The sequence below is a fragment of the Brassica rapa genome, chromosome A09, assembly GCF_000309985.2.
Source record: "Brassica rapa cultivar Chiifu-401-42 chromosome A09, CAAS_Brap_v3.01, whole genome shotgun sequence".
NCBI lineage: Eukaryota > Viridiplantae > Streptophyta > Magnoliopsida > Brassicales > Brassicaceae > Brassica > Brassica rapa.
The window spans coordinates 35,325,161-35,342,935 of NC_024803.2; the positions used below are offsets into that span (position 1 = coordinate 35,325,161).

A 17,775-nucleotide genomic window follows, 5' to 3' on the forward strand; every position below is an offset into this window, starting at 1 on the left:
ACTTTTGTTGACAATATCTACTAAATTTCTGCAATCTCCTTTAAATATAACCTTAGTGTAACCCTTATCCCAGGCTATTTGCATTGCATTAGTTAAACCTTAAAATTTTCCTTCTAAAGCTGAATTTGTAGGAGCTACTGCTGTAAATTCCGCTCCCTTGAAAACTCTTTCTGAATCCATGAAATGGCAACCTATCCTTGCAATATTTGTAGTGGCTTTAAAAGAACTATTATAATTGCACTTAATCCAGCCATTGGGTGGTCTTTTCCATTTGTTGATACGACATTATCTGGCTACCATCATGGTTGGAACTTGCGTTGTGTCAAGATAAGCTTGTGCATTTCTTTCAGCGTTGTCAATTTTTGCCAATGGAAGAGTTGTCGTCCATGTTGATCTTTTCTTTTGAAATATTAACATATTTCTAACTTTCCACTCTCCAAAGAATCCAAATACCCAATGTCTGAAACGCTTTAGGAAGTTTTGCATCGTCGGATAGCAGAGTTCTGAGTTTATCTTCATATGATGCCATAGGATCATATAGAACAGGAAGCGGTATATTTTATGCCCTCCATATTTGCTGTGTACAAAAAAAATCAAAGAAAGCATGTTGTGTTATCTCTGGTTCATGGCAGTGTGGACATTTAACCTCTTGAGTTATTCGACAGTATGACAGAATTTGACCAATTGGTAATCCATGTGAGACCATTTTTCATAGAAAATGCTTCAACTTTGGAGCAGTTCTTGTCTTCCATATCATTCTCTTTATTTCCACATTTCTTGGAGGTGGTATGATTTGAACAGGATCTGGTAGGTGAGTAGCCAACCAATACCCTGACTTCACAGTGTAGATTCAAAAATCGTTGTAATGCCAACCCAGTAAATCATGCTTTGCAGTTGACCTTATCTTCGGAAATTGAATCACTTCAGCGTCTTTCGACTCTACTTGTGTACAAACTACTGTTTCATTCCACCCTCTGTTGTATTAATCCATTGGTTAACTTGCGCTGGTTGGGGTTCGTTAAGTAAAAGGCTTTGGTGGCCTTGGTGGGTGCAGAGGCAACCACGGATCTTTTCAAGCATTCGCTGGTGTTCCATTGCCTATTACAACTCACATTCTTTTCACCAATAGGCCTCTTCCTTGGAGTAGAGAGCACCATGCATATGAATATAACTTTTTCATTTTAGCCGTCAAAATGGTTTCTTGTGCAAAGTATAGATCTTTTAGGTTAAACAAGTTGGGTTTTGAAAAATTCTCCAAGCATGCTTTTCTAAAAGTGCTAGACTGAAGATCTCTAAGTCTTTGAAGCCGAAACCACCTTCTTTTTTCGGTATACATAACATGTTCCAAGAAAAATAGTGCATTCATTTTCTTTCACCTTGACCCCACCAAAATTTAGCCATGATCCCATTGATCTCATCGCATATTGTCTTAGGCTTCGAATGTTTACAACCGCCCCGCACCGCAGTTAACAGTAACAAAAATCTCTACATATACCATATATCTATACGTTTTTATAACTGTTAAAACTGCACCGCAGTTGAACCGCTTGTCCCGCACCGCTCAAACCGCAGTCACCATTCGGAGCCTTAGGTAGCTTGAATATATTCATAGTAAAGACTGGTTTAGCAGTATCAACTGATTTCAACAAAATTTCCTTACCCCCGTGAGAGAGAAACTTTGCATTCCATCCTTATGTTTTGGCTTTAACAAATCCAATAATATATTGGAACATATCAGTCTTGGTTTCTAAATTGCTTAGGTATGCCCCGATATTTACCTCCCCATTCTTCATTATGAATTTCCAGCAGATTCTTCATGTATGTCTTGACCGCCGGTTTAACTCGATTTCCAAACATTATTGTAGATTTTCTCAGATTCAGAGAACTCTCTTTATTCCTAGACCATTTTTTTTGTTTACAAGAGTAATAAATGAAGAATCATCAGCAAATAAGAGATGATGTACCGAATGATATTTTCTATGTTGATATCCTGGATTTTTCTTTCATTTGCTGACTTATTCATTATATGAAATATAACTTATGCACATATAGTATCAAGAGATGAGGAGACAATGGGTCTTCTTGTCTTATTCTTCTCTATGGTTGTATGAGTCCTTGTGGAGATCCATTGATGAGTACAGAATAGCTAACCGTATTGACACAATGACACATCATATCCATCTGATCCATTTGAGATTAACTTCCATTCAAGTCGATAGTAAGCTTTTGTAATGTTTGTTTTCAAGGTCATATAGGAGTTTGTTGTCTCTTACGTGACAATTCATAGATGATACGACCCGATATGAAACTGAGTTAATTATTATAGTTTCTTTCTTTTTTTTTTGGTCAACGAATTATTATAGTGTCTACATGTATTATTTTTGGCAAAGTCAATTCGTTAAAAGCTACTGGCCAGACTTTCAAATTTACGTTTTCTCCAAGGACTCGAAACAAAAATAATAATAAACATTTCTAATAATTGAAGCCTCCTTTAAATTAGGACCCAGCCTCTTTCTCTTCGCCGCTAGCTTTTGTCTCTGTGTCGCCTTCCTCCTCCTAAGTTTGTAAACCTAATTTTGTAAGGAGATTTCAAATCGAAACAGTATTTTGAAAACCCTAGCTCTGTAATTATAGAAATCGTTGCGTTAAATTGATTCTCTAACCCTAATTTCGTCGCTGCAACATATCCCTTTTAGTTATCATCTTTGATAAAGATTTCACCTTTGCTTGCTTTGTTTACACGCAGGAGCAAAGTTCATAGCTTTTATCTTCCTCATGGCCACTCGTAAGTTTTCTGCTTATACTAATTGTGTGTGTGTGTGTTTACTTTACTCTGGAGATTGGCTTTTTTTTTAATGGGGTCTGTGAATATTGACAGGTCTTCAGTTTGAGAATAACTGTGAAGTTGGAGTCTTTTCAAAACTCACTAACGCCTATTGCTTAGTCGCTATTGGAGGCTCTGAGAATTTTTACAGGTTTTGCCTTCTTCTGTAGCTCTACATCAGTTTTAATACTTTGTTAATTAATGTTTTTTATGTTTGAGAATAGTGCTTTTGAGTCGGAGTTAGCTGATGTTATCCCTATCGTTAAGACCTCTCTTGGTGGAACACGAATCATTGGCCGTCTTTGCGCTGGTTATCTTTCTCTCTTTTCACCCTTTACTTCTTTTTCTAATCTTCTTGATATTTTTTTTTAATTAATCACTGCATCTATATTTTTTTTCTTTCCATAGGAAACAAGAATGGTCTTCTTGTGCCTCATACAACTACTGACCAAGGTATAATCTTTGTTATAACAGTCCGTTTCTTAGCTCAATTAAGAACTGTTCTTGATATTCCTGATAAAGAGAGAGATTTTGCTGAATGTCTTGTATACACTTGCTTTTTGCCTATACTTGTTTAAATTGATGAGTGGCTTCTTATATCTTAAATATTCTCTTGGGGAAGATTATATTGTCTTAGGATTCTGGAACGTTGTATTATATGCAGAGTCCTTTGATTTTTTTTTTTTTGAGAAATGTTATATTGGTTCCATGGTCTGTTGTAGTATATTGGTTTCATCTCCCAAATTTTAACTTATGTTTTTTTTTTCTTCTTCTGACAGAGCTTCAGCACTTGAGGAACAGTTTACCTGATGCAGTTGTGGTCCAGAGAATCGAGGAACGTCTGTCTGCTCTTGGAAATTGCATTGCCTGCAATGACCATGTCGCCCTTGCTCACACCGATCTTGACAAGGTAAACGTTTATGTCCTGATGTTTCCCAATGACTGTCAAGAAATGATTACTGCATGTTAATCGAGCTGCTGTACTTATTATACCAGTTGGTTTTGATACCTGATTCTTTTATTGGTCTGATAGGAAACTGAGGAGATAATAGCAGATGTGCTTGGTGTTGAAGTTTTCCGTCAGACAATTGCAGGCAACATTCTTGTTGGCAGTTACTGTGCCTTGTCCAACCGAGGTGGCATTGTAAGAGAACACAATACTTAGACCATCCCTTAAGCTTTTCATATCTCGCTAAAAAAATTGTACTGACAAAATGTTTTTTTTTTCTTCAAATAGGTCCATCCTCACACCTCAGTGGAAGACTTGGACGAACTGTCAACACTTCTTCAAGTCCCTCTAGTTGCAGGAACCGTGAACCGTGGTAGTGAAGTTATAGGTGCGGGTATGACGGTTAATGACTGGACTGCTTTCTGCGGGTCAGACACTACCGCCACAGAGCTCTCTGTTATAGACAGCATCTTCAAACTAAGGGAAGCCCAACCCAGCTCCATTGTCGATGAGATGAGGAAGTCTTTGATCGATACCTACGTTTAAATTTCGCTTTTTTTTTAATCACTACAACAACATCCCCGAAGTGTTACAATGTCTGAAAATTTCTCATCTTTTGTGGTCTTTTAAGTCTTTGAATGAACATCTCTTTACGTTTTGTTAAATCTTATCCATAAAATCTCTTGAAAATGCAAACTAGAACTAGACATATTATCTGGAATCAAATAATCGAACTGAAGAAATTGAAACCAAATTGAATTTCATGAATAACTAAACAGCTCCTATATAAAAAATTGAAATCGAACTGAAAACTGATTGAGTATCCGAATTTTTAAAATACAAATTATATATATAGAAATATTAACTATATTTAATTCTTTAATAATTAAATATTTTAAAAATATTATATATAAACCGAATTACCAAAAAATGAATTAACCGAATATTTTTATCAAATTATTTGAGTTATACAATTTTTTATCTAAACAATTTGAATTATCCGATGTTTTTACACACATCATCCGAAATTACCTGAAAAATTAGAACTGAATTGGATTTGAAATGTTTTTTTTATATTAACCGATTTCTAACTTTACCATCTGAACCAAACCGAAATAACCTAACTGAATTTTATGAATACCCAAATGGTTTCTAATTTCTAGAACCGAAAAACTGGAATCCGAAACCGAACCGAAAACCAAACGACCAAGCCTAATGCAAACTATTGTGTAATAGGGGTCCACATTTGGTTCATATTTTAGTGGAAATGAATCCATTAAGGAATGGATAACGGTTTTGTTCGGTATATATATATATATATATATGTAGAGATAAAAAAGCCAGCACCTTTATCGCTTAGATTGAATTGAAAGCTGAGACCTCTCATTACCAATCCCAATAAGATCACAAATCGCTTTTGGATTCGTTCTATGGCAAGCGGTAAGACATCTGTTTATCAATGTTCTATAATAAGATTTTGCTTGAACGTTAGCTTTTCTTACTTTATATATTCATCTGTGTTCTGTTTTACTTTCCGGCAAAAGAAGAAGATGAAGATGAATCATCAGCTCGTTACCAGAACGCATTGGATGCATTGTCGTCTCTAATCACAAAACGCAGCCTCTTTGTTAATAAAAACCAATCTCACCGGTTTCATCTGCTATTCCATTATCTCAAGGTTTCCCAAAAACCACTTCACTTTAATGTGTTATGAACTTCTTTGTAATGGTTTCATGAATCTCTTAGGTTCTTGAGCTTGAAGAAGCAGTCTCACAGTTGAAAATCATTCATGTGGCTGGAACTAAAGGAAAGGTAAAGGCTCATCAGTTCCTTGAGATTATATACAATGAAGGTTAAAAGTTTAGTGTGTATTTGTTTGAAGGGATCAACATGCACATTTTCAGAATCTATTCTTCGTGGTTACGGTCTTCGAACTGGTTTATTCACATCTCCTCACTTGATCGATGTCCGAGAGAGGTTCCGTCTGAACGGCATTGAGATAAGCCAGGAGAAGTTTGTGGACTACTTCTGGTGCTGCTTCCATAAACTCAAGGAGAAAAGCAGCAATGAGATTCCAATGCCTACTTACTTCTGCTTCCTTGCTTTGTTAGCTTTCAAGATTTTCTCAACAGAACAGGTTCTTGTGACAAAATCTCTTTTTCTAACTCATGTAGTTTAAGTCATATAATGTTTATTGATGTTTACACGCAGGTGGATGTTGTTATACTAGAAGTTGGCTTAGGTGGGAGATACGATGCGACTAACGTGGTAGGACAAAGCATTATTAAGATTCTATTCATTATGTTTTTCATCTCTAACAAAGCATTATGTTAATCATAGATTCAGAAGCCTGTTGTCTGTGGTGTTACTTCTCTTGGTTATGATCATATGGAGATTCTTGGTTAGTCTTTTTTCTCGCCATTGCTTTGGATCCAATGCGTTTTTTTTTCTCTTCTAATCAGCTATTTTTATTTAGGACACACTCTTGCTGAAATCGCTGCAGAGAAAGCTGGTATCTTCAAGGTGCTGACAAGAAGTTCTGTATTCGAGTTTCAGTTTCATTCTTAATGATCCGTCTCTGTTGCAGAGTGGAGTTCCTGCTTTTACAGTGCCTCAACCTGATGAAGCAATGCGTGTACTTAATGAGAAAGCTTCAAAATTAGAGGTATAAGGGGCTATACAAAACAACCAAATCATTAGATATGTAAATTTAGGCCTGTTATTTTGAACCGAACCGAAATTTCAGTTAGTTTGGTGAGAATTTCAATTCAATTCGGTATGTTTTCTGAAAAACTTTGGTTTTTGGTTCTGTTCGGTACGGGCAATCGGTTACTTCAGTTTTTTTTCTTTAAAAAAACTACCCAAACTACACAAAAAACCCGAACTAACCAAATTAATGGAATTTATCCGAAGTTTTTAACAAAATTAAGCCAAAATAACCGAAATCAAAAACTTCCTTAGGATTTCCAAAAACTGAATACCGAACCGAACCAAACTTTAGTTCGGATTAATTCGGTATGACTAAGGTTGAACCGAACCCGCAGGCCTACGTAAGGTCATTAATTAGTACTTGTTTCAGGTGAATCTTCAAGTGGTGAAACCACTGGACTCTAGTCAAAGACTAGGGCTACAAGGAGAACATCAATATCTAAACGCTAGTCTTGCGGTTGCGTTGTGCTCTACATTTCTTCAGAAGATTGGTATTGAGGACAAGAATGATGATACAGTACGTTGAAACAATGAATAAAACATTCTTGAGTAAGAGTGACTAACTATTACTTTTTGAATACAGAACGGTTTACCTGAAAGATTCATCTCTGGATTATCAAATGCTTATTTAATGGGAAGAGCTATGATAGTGCCTGACTCAGAACTACCTGAAGAGATTGTGTTTTACCTTGATGGAGCTCATAGTCCTGAAAGCATGGAAGCTTGCGCTACTTGGTTTTCACAACAGGTCAAGGAAAGAAACAAGAAAAGATCAGAGCAGGTAGAGTTTGTCTTAAATCTCAAAAATTTCTGATTTGATCTAATAATGTTGGCATTACAATATATGCAGATACTCTTGTTCAATTGTATGTCTGTTCGTGATCCATGTTTGCTTCTTCCAAGATTAAGGACTAAATGCATAGATGAAGGTTTAATTTGTTTTATGTTATGAGATTAAGCTTTTACAAAAAAATCTCAAATAGAGATGTTTTCTTTTGTCAAATGATCTGTAGGAGTTGAATTCAAGAAAGCAGTTTTTGTGCCAAACATGTCTGTATACAACCAAGTGGGATCTTGGTCAAAGATCGAGCAACGTGTTGATGACTCCATAACGTGGCAGTTCGGTCTTAAGAGGCTTTGGGATAATTTAGCACGTGGTGAAGCAAAAACTACGTCAAGAAGTGATTCCAAAGAAGAAGAGAGGAGTTTGGTATTTTCTTCACTTCCTTTGGCCGTTGACTGGCTCAGGGACAGTGCTCGCCGGAGTCAACAAGTTCGTTTTCAGGTAAAACAAAAAGGAAAACGTGTTAGGTCTTATGCATTTTTTCCTTGGTCTAATTGAGATTTTTATTGTGTATTTTTTTTGGGTGTGTGTTAGGTGTTGGTGACTGGGTCGTTACATTTGGTGGGTGATCTCTTGAGATTAATTAAGAAATGATTTTTTTTTTCAACTTGATGATTTGTACTCTTAAGAAGACATGATTTTATAATTAGTTTGAATTGATAATCTATTCTGTGTTTAGACGAAAAATAAACTCATAACTACAAACTGAGCAAAATCAAAACAAAAGCATGTCTGACTCTGTAATTTCTGAATCTGTTTTGATATAACTTAAAAAGGAAAGAAAAAAAAAAAGAGATCTTCGTACATGTTTTCTATTAACCAAAAGACACGTGCTAGACTTAGTAAGAGAGGTGACAATAAATATCTTCTAACAACGTTTTCAAATTCGTACCACCTACCCGGCTTTCAGATTGAGTGGATGTAAGAAAACAACTGTAAATCATTACAGAGCAACCATATTCCGACAAACGATAAAAAGGTAAAAAGGTCAAAAAAACAATTAAAGAAAGAGCTTAACGATCACGTGGCGGCAAACCGCTCGTTGCATCAAAACGCAGTCGTTTTAATGTTGCCGTGTAGGTGTGGCGTTGGAAACAAGCGTATCAGCTGAGAAAAGGAACCGAATAGAAAAAGAAATTGGAGAAAAGAGGCACACAAAAAGAAGAGATTACAGAAGACCAAAGCAAAACACCATTTCATACGAAACACACAAACATCTTTGATAGATTCTTCTTCTTCTTCATCAAAGTTTGAATCTTTCTGTGTCTGTTCAAGTGGGTATTGTATACAATCTTCTCCGGCGGTGAGATTGAGAAATTTCAATCGGTGAAAATGGTGATGCGGACGGAAGCTAGGGTCAGTGTAAGCTCAGGTCAAAGCGTAGTCGGCAACAAAGCCTCCTCTCATCGTCTAACGCAGGATCAGAGATCTCACATCGAATCGGCTTCTCAGCTCTTAGCCGGAGGAATCGCCGGCGCTTTTAGCAAAACCTGCACCGCCCCTCTCTCTCGCCTCACCATCCTCTTCCAGGTTTGGTTTCATCTCAGAAAGAGAGTTTCTTGATCTTCTTGACCGTAAAGTTTACATCTTTGAAATGCATAAAAATGGAGTCTTTTGTTTTTTTCTGGGGTTTGGACAGCTTCTTGATTAAGACACTGTGTGTTTGTTGTGTGTGTTTTAGGTACAAGGAATGCACACAAATGCAGCAGCTTTAAAAAAGCCGAGCATATTACACGAGGCTTCACGGATATTGAATGAAGAAGGGCTCAAGGCTTTCTGGAAAGGGAACCTTGTCACAATTGCTCACCGCCTTCCTTATTCTTCCGTCAATTTCTACACTTATGAACACTACAAGAAGGTCTGTAGAATTTTATATCCTGTTTCTGATTCATTCTTGTTTTTTACTTATGTATAGTTTCTTGTATTGTTTTTTTCCAGTTCTTGTATATGGTAACTGGGATGGAAAACCACAGGGAGAGTATAAGCTCAAACGTTTTTGTGCATTTTGTAGCCGGTGGTTTGGCTGGTATCACTGCTGCTTCTGCTACTTATCCTCTTGATCTCGTTAGAACTCGTCTCGCTGCTCAGGTTTGCAGTTTTTTTTATATGTTGATTTCATCACATTGTTGAATAGCTGGTTGTGGACGTTTTATCTTTGAATTGGTTGGCAGACAAAAGTAATATACTACACGGGTATCTGGAATACTCTGCGCACTATCAGTACCGATGAAGGTATCTTGGGACTCTACAAGGGACTTGGAACAACGCTTGTGGTATTTTGCACACATAATAAACGTTGTAGCCTTCCTTTTTCATATTTATCTTGACTAAGGTCTCATTTTTTTTTGTTTGATATAGGGTGTTGGGCCTAGTATAGCCATTAGCTTTTCTGCATATGAATCTTTGAGATCTTATTGGATGTCAAACAGGTAATAAATCCATCTTGAAGTTATAGTTCTGCATTTAACTATGTTGTCTCCTAATGTTTTTTTCTTTTTCTTTTTATTTTTTTCCTTTAAGGCCTCATGATTCTCCTGTAGTGGTCAGTCTAGCTTGTGGAAGTCTTTCAGGCATAGCATCTTCAACAGGTGAGTTGTTTCTGCTTTTCTTTGACCCTTTTTATCTCTCTTGTTCGCCATGGGACTTGATTGTAACTTATCTATCTATGCCTTTCTCTTAAATGCTAATTATATTAACATCAGCATCAATTTCATCACATCAATAGTCTCAACTTTAGGATTCTCTAGTTTCTACGTTGTTGATGCATAATAGGCTTCCACCATGGCCATATAATGAAAAACTATTGTCTGCTTCTCATATGAATGCTTTTGTCACTAGCATATTGTTATGATCAACTATGACCTTCTCTAGAACTCTTCAAGCATTGTAGTGGTTTTTAGTGTGAGGAGATTACTTCTTTGGGCATGCTTCTCGTTTAGTCTCACAGTTGCTTGATCAAACGCCTTGTGTTTCATCTTCTGATGTAAAAAACAAAACCGCAGCTACGTTTCCATTGGATCTGGTGAGGAGAAGGAAGCAGCTAGAAGGCATTGGTGGGAGAGCGGTTGTGTACAAGACAGGTTTGTTGGGAACATTGAAGCGTATTGTTAAGACAGAAGGAGTGAGAGGTTTGTACAGAGGGATTCTTCCGGAGTACTACAAAGTGGTTCCTGGGGTTGGGATTTGCTTCATGACATACGAGACACTCAAGCTTTACTTCATGGATCTTTCCTCAAAGCTATAGACAGGGTTTTATGTTGTAGAATTCTTAGGTCTATTTTTGGTGAAAGGTCAAAACTGTAAAAGCAGAGGATGGAGGATAATATACGAAACTGTAGTAGAAAATTTATATGTATTTTTGGTTATATCCAGTGAGTTTTTTTTAACATGTTACAGTCCTAGTTAATAGTCCATGTCATCAACAAACACTGTGCTTTTTGTTGAATTTTTTGCAAAGGATATGATGTTTTTTTTACCAGAAGGGATAAAGTATATGATATGAGTTGTTTGATCTTTGTTCGTAGTATCTCAATGGAATTTGATTGATTGATGAAATGAAATTACGATGCAAATGATGAACATGAAATTTTTAATAAAACGAAAAAGAAAACCATTTGCCAAGTAAGTAGTACACAACGATACTTTCAAAAACGTTCAAGAATGTTAACTTGCATAAGACAAGACAAGAGTTGTAACTAGGAGTTATGTTGGGTTCCACACAAAGGCAGAACCCTCCAAAAATAAGCGTATGTGATATCTTGCATATTTACATTGTTTTATCCATTCATCCATGAGCATTTTCATCATATAGATTAGGATTTAGCCATGTCTAGGTTGCATTTTGCATTCATTGTCCTTATTAGGTGCTGGAGTGTGCCATGGAGTGATTTGAGATGTTTGGGAGCATTGTGATCCAAAAGGGGGTGAAAGATGAGCATGGATGGAGCCTTTAGAGAAATCTTCTGTTGCTAAGATTTTGTGGAGACACAGAAAATTGAGTTAGCTTTCTAATGGAAGTGGTTTCAAGTCATTTGGAGATGTAATGAAGGAGTTATGATCAATTTACTAGAGGCATATCCATCCTGGTCGAGCATCGCAGAGTGACCTCTCAGAGCGACCTACCTCAAGTCACTCCCAGCCAGAGCGACCAGCTCAAGTCACTCGCGTTTTGACGCGTCGAGACACAAAAAAACGCGTCGGGAGTGACCTCCTGGAGCGACTATGCTAGGTCACTCCACATGTTTTGCTTGGACGATTTTTATGTTATTTCAGGGGCCTTTTGGTCATTTGTTTTGATGTTTTTACACTTTCTAAACCTAAGTTAAGTACTTTTGTAAGCCATTGGAGGCAAAATAATCTCTTTTCTAGAGAAGAACTAGTAAAAAACCTCTTTTGATTCAGATTTCATTGCTTTCATCTTGTATTCTTGTTGATTTCTTATCTATTTCTCTACATGGTTAATCTGAAATCCAATATGGGTTTAAGAGGAATCATGGAGATTAGTGAGTAATCACCTTTTGAATTCATGGGTTAGGGAGATTAAGGGTGATTAGGTTAGTTCTAGGATGTTTTAGTGTAGATCATTCTTGTTCCTTGCTAGTAGAGTATTCATAATGCATCTTCTGAGTTGGCCACTCAGTTGTTGATCCTTAGGCATTTCTCACCCGAAAGGTGTTCGATGAAATGCCCGAGACAACTCTCCTAGGCTTTTAGTATACTTTGCCAAAGACATTTGTTGTTAAAGGTACTAAGATAGCTAATAGACTTGTTAGTAATGATTGCTTTCATATTATTCAACCAAAGACATTTGATGTTTGAGATATGTTAGCAAATGAGCATTCATCTAGACATAGAGCTTGCTTAGAATTGTGTCTAGGCTTAAGGTTGATTGTTTGATTGATCATTTGCCATCCTTAGTTCGATACTTGATCACCCAAGGTCTAATCCCTATGCCCATGAGTTCTCTTTTCCTTTAGTCAAGAAAGTATCATTCTGTTATTGCTTTCTAGTTTTAGTCATAGTTTAAAACCCATCTAAATCATTGGTTGCACTTAGATTAAGTGAGTACTTGCATTCTCAGTGCTTTGATATCCCTCAGAACTGGTTCGACAATCTTCTATACTACAACATTTGTCTTAGGAGCCTTGAAAACTCCTAACATCAAATTGGCGCCGTTGCCAAATTCTGAGTAGATTTCAACATTGAGATTTAGTCACTTGCTTGAGACTAAGTCATTTTTATTTTCTTTTGTTACTGATTCTTCTTCACCTCCCTTTAATCTACAGGTATATGCACTTGAGGAGCAGGGGTCCATCAAACCTAGTTCCAAGAGTTGCAGATATCAGAGCTTTAGAGAGAGAGTGTGCTAGAAAGAGAAGAGAAGAAGAGCAACAGGCTCAATTGCAGAGATTGCACACTGATATGGGAGACATACATCAGCATGATGCAGGCGTAAATGGCGCTAATAACAATGCTCCAGCTAACCAACAGCGAGCAGCTCGACCCATTGGCACTTACGACCGTCCCAACATTCATGGTCATAGATTGGGAATCCGAGCACCCGCTGTGGCAGCCAACAACTTTGAGATCAAGTCAGGACTCCTCAACGTGATCGAGAACAACAAGTATCATGGCTTGGCTCTAGAGGATCCATTTGATCACTTGGACAGGTTCGACAGCTACTGTAGGTTGTCAAAAACCAATGGTGTGTCCGAAGATGCCTTAAAACTCAAGCTATTCCCTTTCTCTTTAGGGGATAAGGCACGTCAGTGGGAGAAGTCTCTACCCAGTGACTCCATCACTACTTGGGATGACTGCAAGAAAGCATTCTTGGAGAAGTTCTTCTCTACTTCAAGAACTGCTAAGCTGAGAAACGAGATTTCCAGCTTTCAACAGAAGAACTTGGAAGGCTTCAGTGAAGCCTGGGAGAGATTCAAGGGCTACCAAGCTCAATGCCCACACCATGGCTTTTCTAAGGAGAGCTTGCTGAGCACATTCTACCGTGGTGCTCTTCCTAAGTACAGAGCCAGACTGGATACAGCTAGCAATGGGTTCTTCTTGGGGAGAACTGAGGAGGATGCAGAAGAACTGGTTGACAACATGGTAAAGAGTGATGCAGTCTACAGTGGAGACCACGACAGAGGCAGTAGAACAATGATAAGCAGACGAGGAAAGAGATCAAAGCTTTGGAAGACAAGATCGACCTACTCATTGCTGAAAAAGCAACCCAAGAGCAGCTGAAGTTTGTTGGTAACTCCAAGCAGGAAGATCCACTTGCTGTCAATGAGGTTGAGGTTTGGAAGGTCAAGAGGAGTTGTGTTTCATCAACAACAATGGTAGCTGGTATAAAAAGGAGCCCAACTTTCAGTACAACAACTACCAACAGAAATCCTATCCAAACAACCAACAGAGTGGCTATCCGCCAAGAAACAACCAGCAAGGCAGCTATCAGCCTCAGCAAAACCCCTCGTCTGGTTCCTCTGCTCCTCAAGAGAGCAGCACTGATACCTTACTGAAGCAAATCTTGGAGTCTCAGACTAGAAGTGAGAAGCAAGTTGGTTATGAGTTGAAGAACCTTCATTCCAAGATTGATGGGAGCTACAATGAGCTCAACAACAAATTCTCACACCTTGCTTCTACAGTCAGGAATTTAGAGAATCAATTTGCTTCCATGAACACTCACCAGAATCGCCAGCAAGGATCTCTACCTGGAAAGTCTGACCAAAATCCCAAGGAGGCCAAAGCTATCACCCTTAGGAGTGGTAAGCAGTTACCTCCTAGAACCCTCACCAAGGATGCTGAGAAATTAGGTGAGGGGGTTGCCATCAACATAGATGATGAAGTGGTGATTGTTGATGAGAAGATCAATGACGAGATCTTGGAGAAGATAGTGGAAGCCAAAGGTAAAGGAAAGGTTGGAGAGGAGAAGAAGACAGTAAAGGATGGTGAAGTTGTTACTCCAGCAAGTGAAAGTTCTTTTGTTCCTCCTCCCTATGAACCCAAACTTCCATTCCCTGGTAGATTCAAGAAGCAGCTGCTAGAGAAATACAAAGCTCTGTTTGAGAAGCAAATGAGTGAAGCTCAGGTTGCAATGCCCATCATCGATGCTTTCATGTTGATTCCTCAATACAACAATTTCCTGAAAGATGTTGTAGCTGCAAAGAAGAAGGAGATGGAAAGCATGATGATTCTTACCCATGAGTGCAATGCCATCATCCAGAGGCTTGATGTTCCAGAGAAATTAGAGGATCCAGGAAGCTTCACACTACCTTGTGCTCTTGGACCTATGGTATTTGAGAAAAGTCTCTGCGATTTGGGAGCTAGTGTCAGCTTGATGCCTTTGTCTGTTGCAAAGAAGCTTGGATTCACTCAGTACAAGAAGTGTAGACTCTCTCTGGTGTTAGCTGATCGTTCAGTGAAGTACCCTGTGGGCATCTTAGAGGACCTCCCTGTGAAGATTGGAAGGTATGAGATACCTACAGATTTTGTGGTGCTTGAGATGGGTGAGGAGGCTCAAGATCCATTGATTCTAGGAAGGCCATTCTTAGCTACAGCAGGAGCTATTGTTAATGTGAAGGAGGGCACGATTGATCTCCATTTGGGTAAAGAGAACATCCTCCACTTTGACATCAAGAGGAAAATGAGGAAACCAACTGTGTTCGGGCAAGCCTTCTACATTGAAGAGATGGGCACTCCTGCTGATGAGCACCTTGAAGAGTTACCACCTGAGGACGACGAGGAGGGATCATCTCCCTCTACTCATTCCCCATAGAAGGTAACCCACCACACTCCCCTGTATATACCATTTTATTTTTGCATATTAGTCTTCTTTTCGGTATCTCTCTCTCTACTTGACGACACAGAGACTGTGTCACTCAAGTTTGGGGGAGGTACCAAGTATTTGATCATGTTTGCTTTGATGTTGTTTCATTGAGTCATGCATGGCATACCTATTTGCATATAAAAAAAAAAAAATCAATCATTTAGTTTGCATCATTTGCATTTCTAGGAGAGTCTAGAGCATATAGGTTGCATTCACTTGCATTGGGAGCAATGATTTTAAATGTCTTATAAAGAACACTACGTTGCACCTGAGTAGCTTTTGCACCTCTCAAAAAGACTTGTATGTTTCGAGCCTTGAAAACTCTTCCTGAAACTTGTTGATTGCTTAAACTCAGTCTTTGAAGCCAACTACAACCTTATTTGAACTGAACGAACTTAATGCTTCTTGCTCATGGTCCCTTGTGTACTGAGTCATGGCTATACACACTTGAGTTGTCACATCTTTTATACCAATTTTTTTTTTTTTTGACAAACTCTAGTGGTAGACCACTCCCAAAACCTTTTCCTCCTTTTAAGCTTTCATTGTTTGATGAGTGAGGCCTTTTTCGGAAAGTCTTACATGTGCATAATGTTGAGAGTATCGGGAACGACAATGCTTGATCTTCATTCTTGCTAGATTGGACACTCTATTGTCTAGCTATAGGTGGGGGTGAGTGTTGTGATTATGATTTGGGAGAAATGAAAAAGAAAAGAATAGACTCTTTGTGCTTAAGTGAATTGTTTTATTGGGACCAGTATAGAAGCCTCTAGCTCAAGTTTTGAAAAGTCTTGGCCCCCAGCCTAAAAAAAAAAAAAAAAAAGAGAAAAAGAAAAACGAAAAAAAAAGAGAAAAGAAAAAAAAAAAAGAGAAAAAGAAAGAAAAGGGGGCTAGCAAAGTTGTTAGGAGCTAAGAAATGTTTTGAGGTTGTGAAAAATCCCTTGTAGATTTCAAAGAGAAAGAGCTGATGTTTTTAGAATCTTTTGGTGAGAGATGTGAGTTGGGTTTGACATTGGGGAATGATTGTGTAATTGTATGTTTGGGAAAAGGGTAGAACAATGGAGATTGAGCATTGTATGCATGAGTTGATCCCTTTCTTAGATATATTATGTGCAATGTCAAGGCTACTTGTTTCGAGAGTAAACCACTTTAAAGATCATATGTTTTGAACCTCTTGAATCACTTGAATAAAAGCCTTCCCTTACCCAACCAAATGACTTGGACCAACTGACCATTTGCAAGAATTCACCTGATGTTTTGTGCTTAATGAATGTGAGAGTTGGTTGATTTGAATGTGTGGATGCTTGATGATGAGTGTAAGAACAAAAAGAGTTAAGATAGGCCTAGAGAAGCTAGAGTGTAATAAGAGAGTGTGCTAGTTGTGTTTCTTTTGGCTATGTGCTCCCACCTTCAACCTCTCTCCCTATGAGTTCTAGAAAGTTCACTTGTGGACAAGTAAAAGAACAAGTTTGGGGGAGTTGATATCTTGCATATTTACATTGTTTTATCCATTCATCCATGAGCATTTTCATCATATAGATTAGGATTTAGCCATGTCTAGGTTGCATTTTGCATTCATTGTCCTTATTAGGTGCTGGAGTGTGCCATGGAGTGATTTGAGATGTTTGGGAGCATTGTGATCCAAAAGGGGGTGAAAGATGAGCATGGATGGAGCCTTTAGAGAAATCTTCTGTTGCTAAGATTTTGTGGAGACACAGAAAATTGAGTTAGCTTTCTAATGGAAGTGGTTTCAAGTCATTTGGAGATGTAATGAAGGAGTTATGATCAATTTACTAGAGGCATATCCATCCTGGTCGAGCATCGCAGAGTGACCTCTCAGAGCGACCTACCGAGGTCGCTCCCAGCCAGAGCGACCAGTCCAGAGCGACTACCTCAAGTCACTCCCAGCCAGAGCGACCAGCCAGAGCGACCAGCTCAAGTCACTCGCGTTTTGACGCGTCGAGACACAAAAAAACGCGTCGGGAGCGACCTCCTGGAGCGACTATGCTAGGTCGCTCCGCGTGTTTTGCTTGGACGATTTTTATGTTATTTCAGGGGCCTTTTGGTCATTTGTTTTGATGTTTTACACTTTCTAAACCTAAGTTAAGTACTTGGTAAGCCATTGGAGGCAAGATAATCTTTTTTAGTAGAGAAGAACTAGTAAAAAACCCTCTTTTGATTCAGATTTCATTGCTTTCATCTTGTGCTAGTTGTGTTTCTTTTGGCTATGTGCTCCCACCTTCAACCTCTCTCCCTATGAGTTCTAGAAAGTTCACTTGTGGACAAGTAAAAGAACAAGTTTGGGGGAGTTGATATCTTGCATATTTACATTGTTTTATCCATTCATCCATGAGCATTTTCATCATATAGATTAGGATTTAGCCATGTCTAGGTTGCATTTTGCATTCATTGTCCTTATTAGGTGCTGGAGTGTGCCATGGAGTGATTTGAGATGTTTGGGAGCATTGTGATCCAAAAGGGGGTGAAAGATGAGCATGGATGGAGCCTTTAGAGAAATCTTCTGTTGCTAAGATTTTGTGGAGACACAGAAAATTGAGTTAGCTTTCTAATGGAAGTGGTTTCAAGTCATTTGGAGATGTAATGAAGGAGTTATGATCAATTTACTAGAG

The 17,775-nt window shown here is 38.3% G+C and overlaps 3 protein-coding genes and 1 non-coding gene across 6 annotated transcripts; 3 read left to right on the plus strand and 1 right to left on the minus strand.

The window, feature by feature from the left end:
• Positions 1-2,368: 2,368 nt before the first annotated feature.
• On the plus strand, positions 2,369-4,452 carry LOC103841473 (eukaryotic translation initiation factor 6-2). 2 transcript variants are annotated; one of them, XM_009118015.3, is made up of 8 exons: positions 2,369-2,578; positions 2,747-2,785; positions 2,879-2,975; positions 3,049-3,134; positions 3,233-3,277; positions 3,604-3,734; positions 3,858-3,968; positions 4,062-4,452. In XM_009118015.3, exons 2-8 carry the CDS (start codon positions 2,776-2,778, stop codon positions 4,317-4,319), a joined length of 738 nt encoding a protein of 245 aa, XP_009116263.1. In that variant the 5' UTR covers positions 2,369-2,578; positions 2,747-2,775; the 3' UTR covers positions 4,320-4,452. The 2 variants fall into 2 exon arrangements, with proteins under 2 accessions (XP_009116263.1, XP_018509625.1); XM_018654109.2 differs by having other exon boundaries at positions 2,445-2,556.
• Positions 4,453-5,042: 590 nt separating this feature from the next.
• LOC103841474 (folylpolyglutamate synthase) lies at positions 5,043-8,004 on the plus strand. 2 transcript variants are annotated; one of them, XM_009118016.3, is made up of 13 exons: positions 5,043-5,213; positions 5,318-5,451; positions 5,520-5,585; positions 5,656-5,910; positions 5,985-6,041; positions 6,114-6,174; positions 6,250-6,296; positions 6,361-6,438; positions 6,853-6,999; positions 7,066-7,263; positions 7,333-7,411; positions 7,496-7,767; positions 7,861-8,004. In XM_009118016.3, the coding sequence occupies exons 1-13, from the start codon at positions 5,204-5,206 to the stop codon at positions 7,918-7,920; spliced, it is 1,464 nt and encodes a 487-aa protein (XP_009116264.1). In that variant the 5' UTR covers positions 5,043-5,203; the 3' UTR covers positions 7,921-8,004. The 2 variants fall into 2 exon arrangements, with proteins under 2 accessions (XP_009116264.1, XP_018510506.1); XM_018654990.2 differs by having other exon boundaries at positions 5,097-5,213; positions 5,321-5,451; positions 5,678-5,910.
• A 233-nt stretch (positions 8,005-8,237) lies between these two features.
• LOC103841475 (mitochondrial substrate carrier family protein B) lies at positions 8,238-10,807 on the plus strand. The gene is made up of 7 exons (XM_009118018.3): positions 8,238-8,856; positions 9,008-9,184; positions 9,265-9,414; positions 9,498-9,599; positions 9,685-9,755; positions 9,847-9,914; positions 10,329-10,807. The coding sequence occupies exons 1-7, from the start codon at positions 8,659-8,661 to the stop codon at positions 10,568-10,570; spliced, it is 1,008 nt and encodes a 335-aa protein (XP_009116266.1). The 5' UTR covers positions 8,238-8,658; the 3' UTR covers positions 10,571-10,807.
• A 2,381-nt stretch (positions 10,808-13,188) lies between these two features.
• Positions 13,189-13,295, minus strand: LOC117128629. The gene has a single exon (XR_004452023.1). It is a non-coding gene; the product is annotated as a small nucleolar RNA R71 (small nucleolar RNA).
• Positions 13,296-17,775: the final 4,480 nt, after the last annotated feature.

Coding starts and splice junctions, on each gene's coding strand:
- LOC103841473 (XM_009118015.3), top strand. Junction 2,976..3,048: donor GGCTCTGAGAATTTTTACAG/GTTTTGCCTTCT, acceptor GTTTGAGAATAG/TGCTTTTGAGTCGGAGTTAG. Junction 3,278..3,603: donor TCATACAACTACTGACCAAG/GTATAATCTTTG, acceptor TTCTTCTGACAG/AGCTTCAGCACTTGAGGAAC.
- LOC103841474 (XM_009118016.3), top strand. Junction 5,586..5,655: donor TGGCTGGAACTAAAGGAAAG/GTAAAGGCTCAT, acceptor ATTTGTTTGAAG/GGATCAACATGCACATTTTC. Junction 7,000..7,065: donor AGGACAAGAATGATGATACA/GTACGTTGAAAC, acceptor TTTTGAATACAG/AACGGTTTACCTGAAAGATT.
- LOC103841475 (XM_009118018.3), top strand. CDS start 8,659: ATGGTGATGCGGACGGAAGCTAGGGTCAGTGTAAGCTCAGGTCAAAGC. Junction 9,185..9,264: donor CTTATGAACACTACAAGAAG/GTCTGTAGAATT, acceptor GTTTTTTTCCAG/TTCTTGTATATGGTAACTGG. Junction 9,756..9,846: donor TCTTATTGGATGTCAAACAG/GTAATAAATCCA, acceptor TTTTCCTTTAAG/GCCTCATGATTCTCCTGTAG.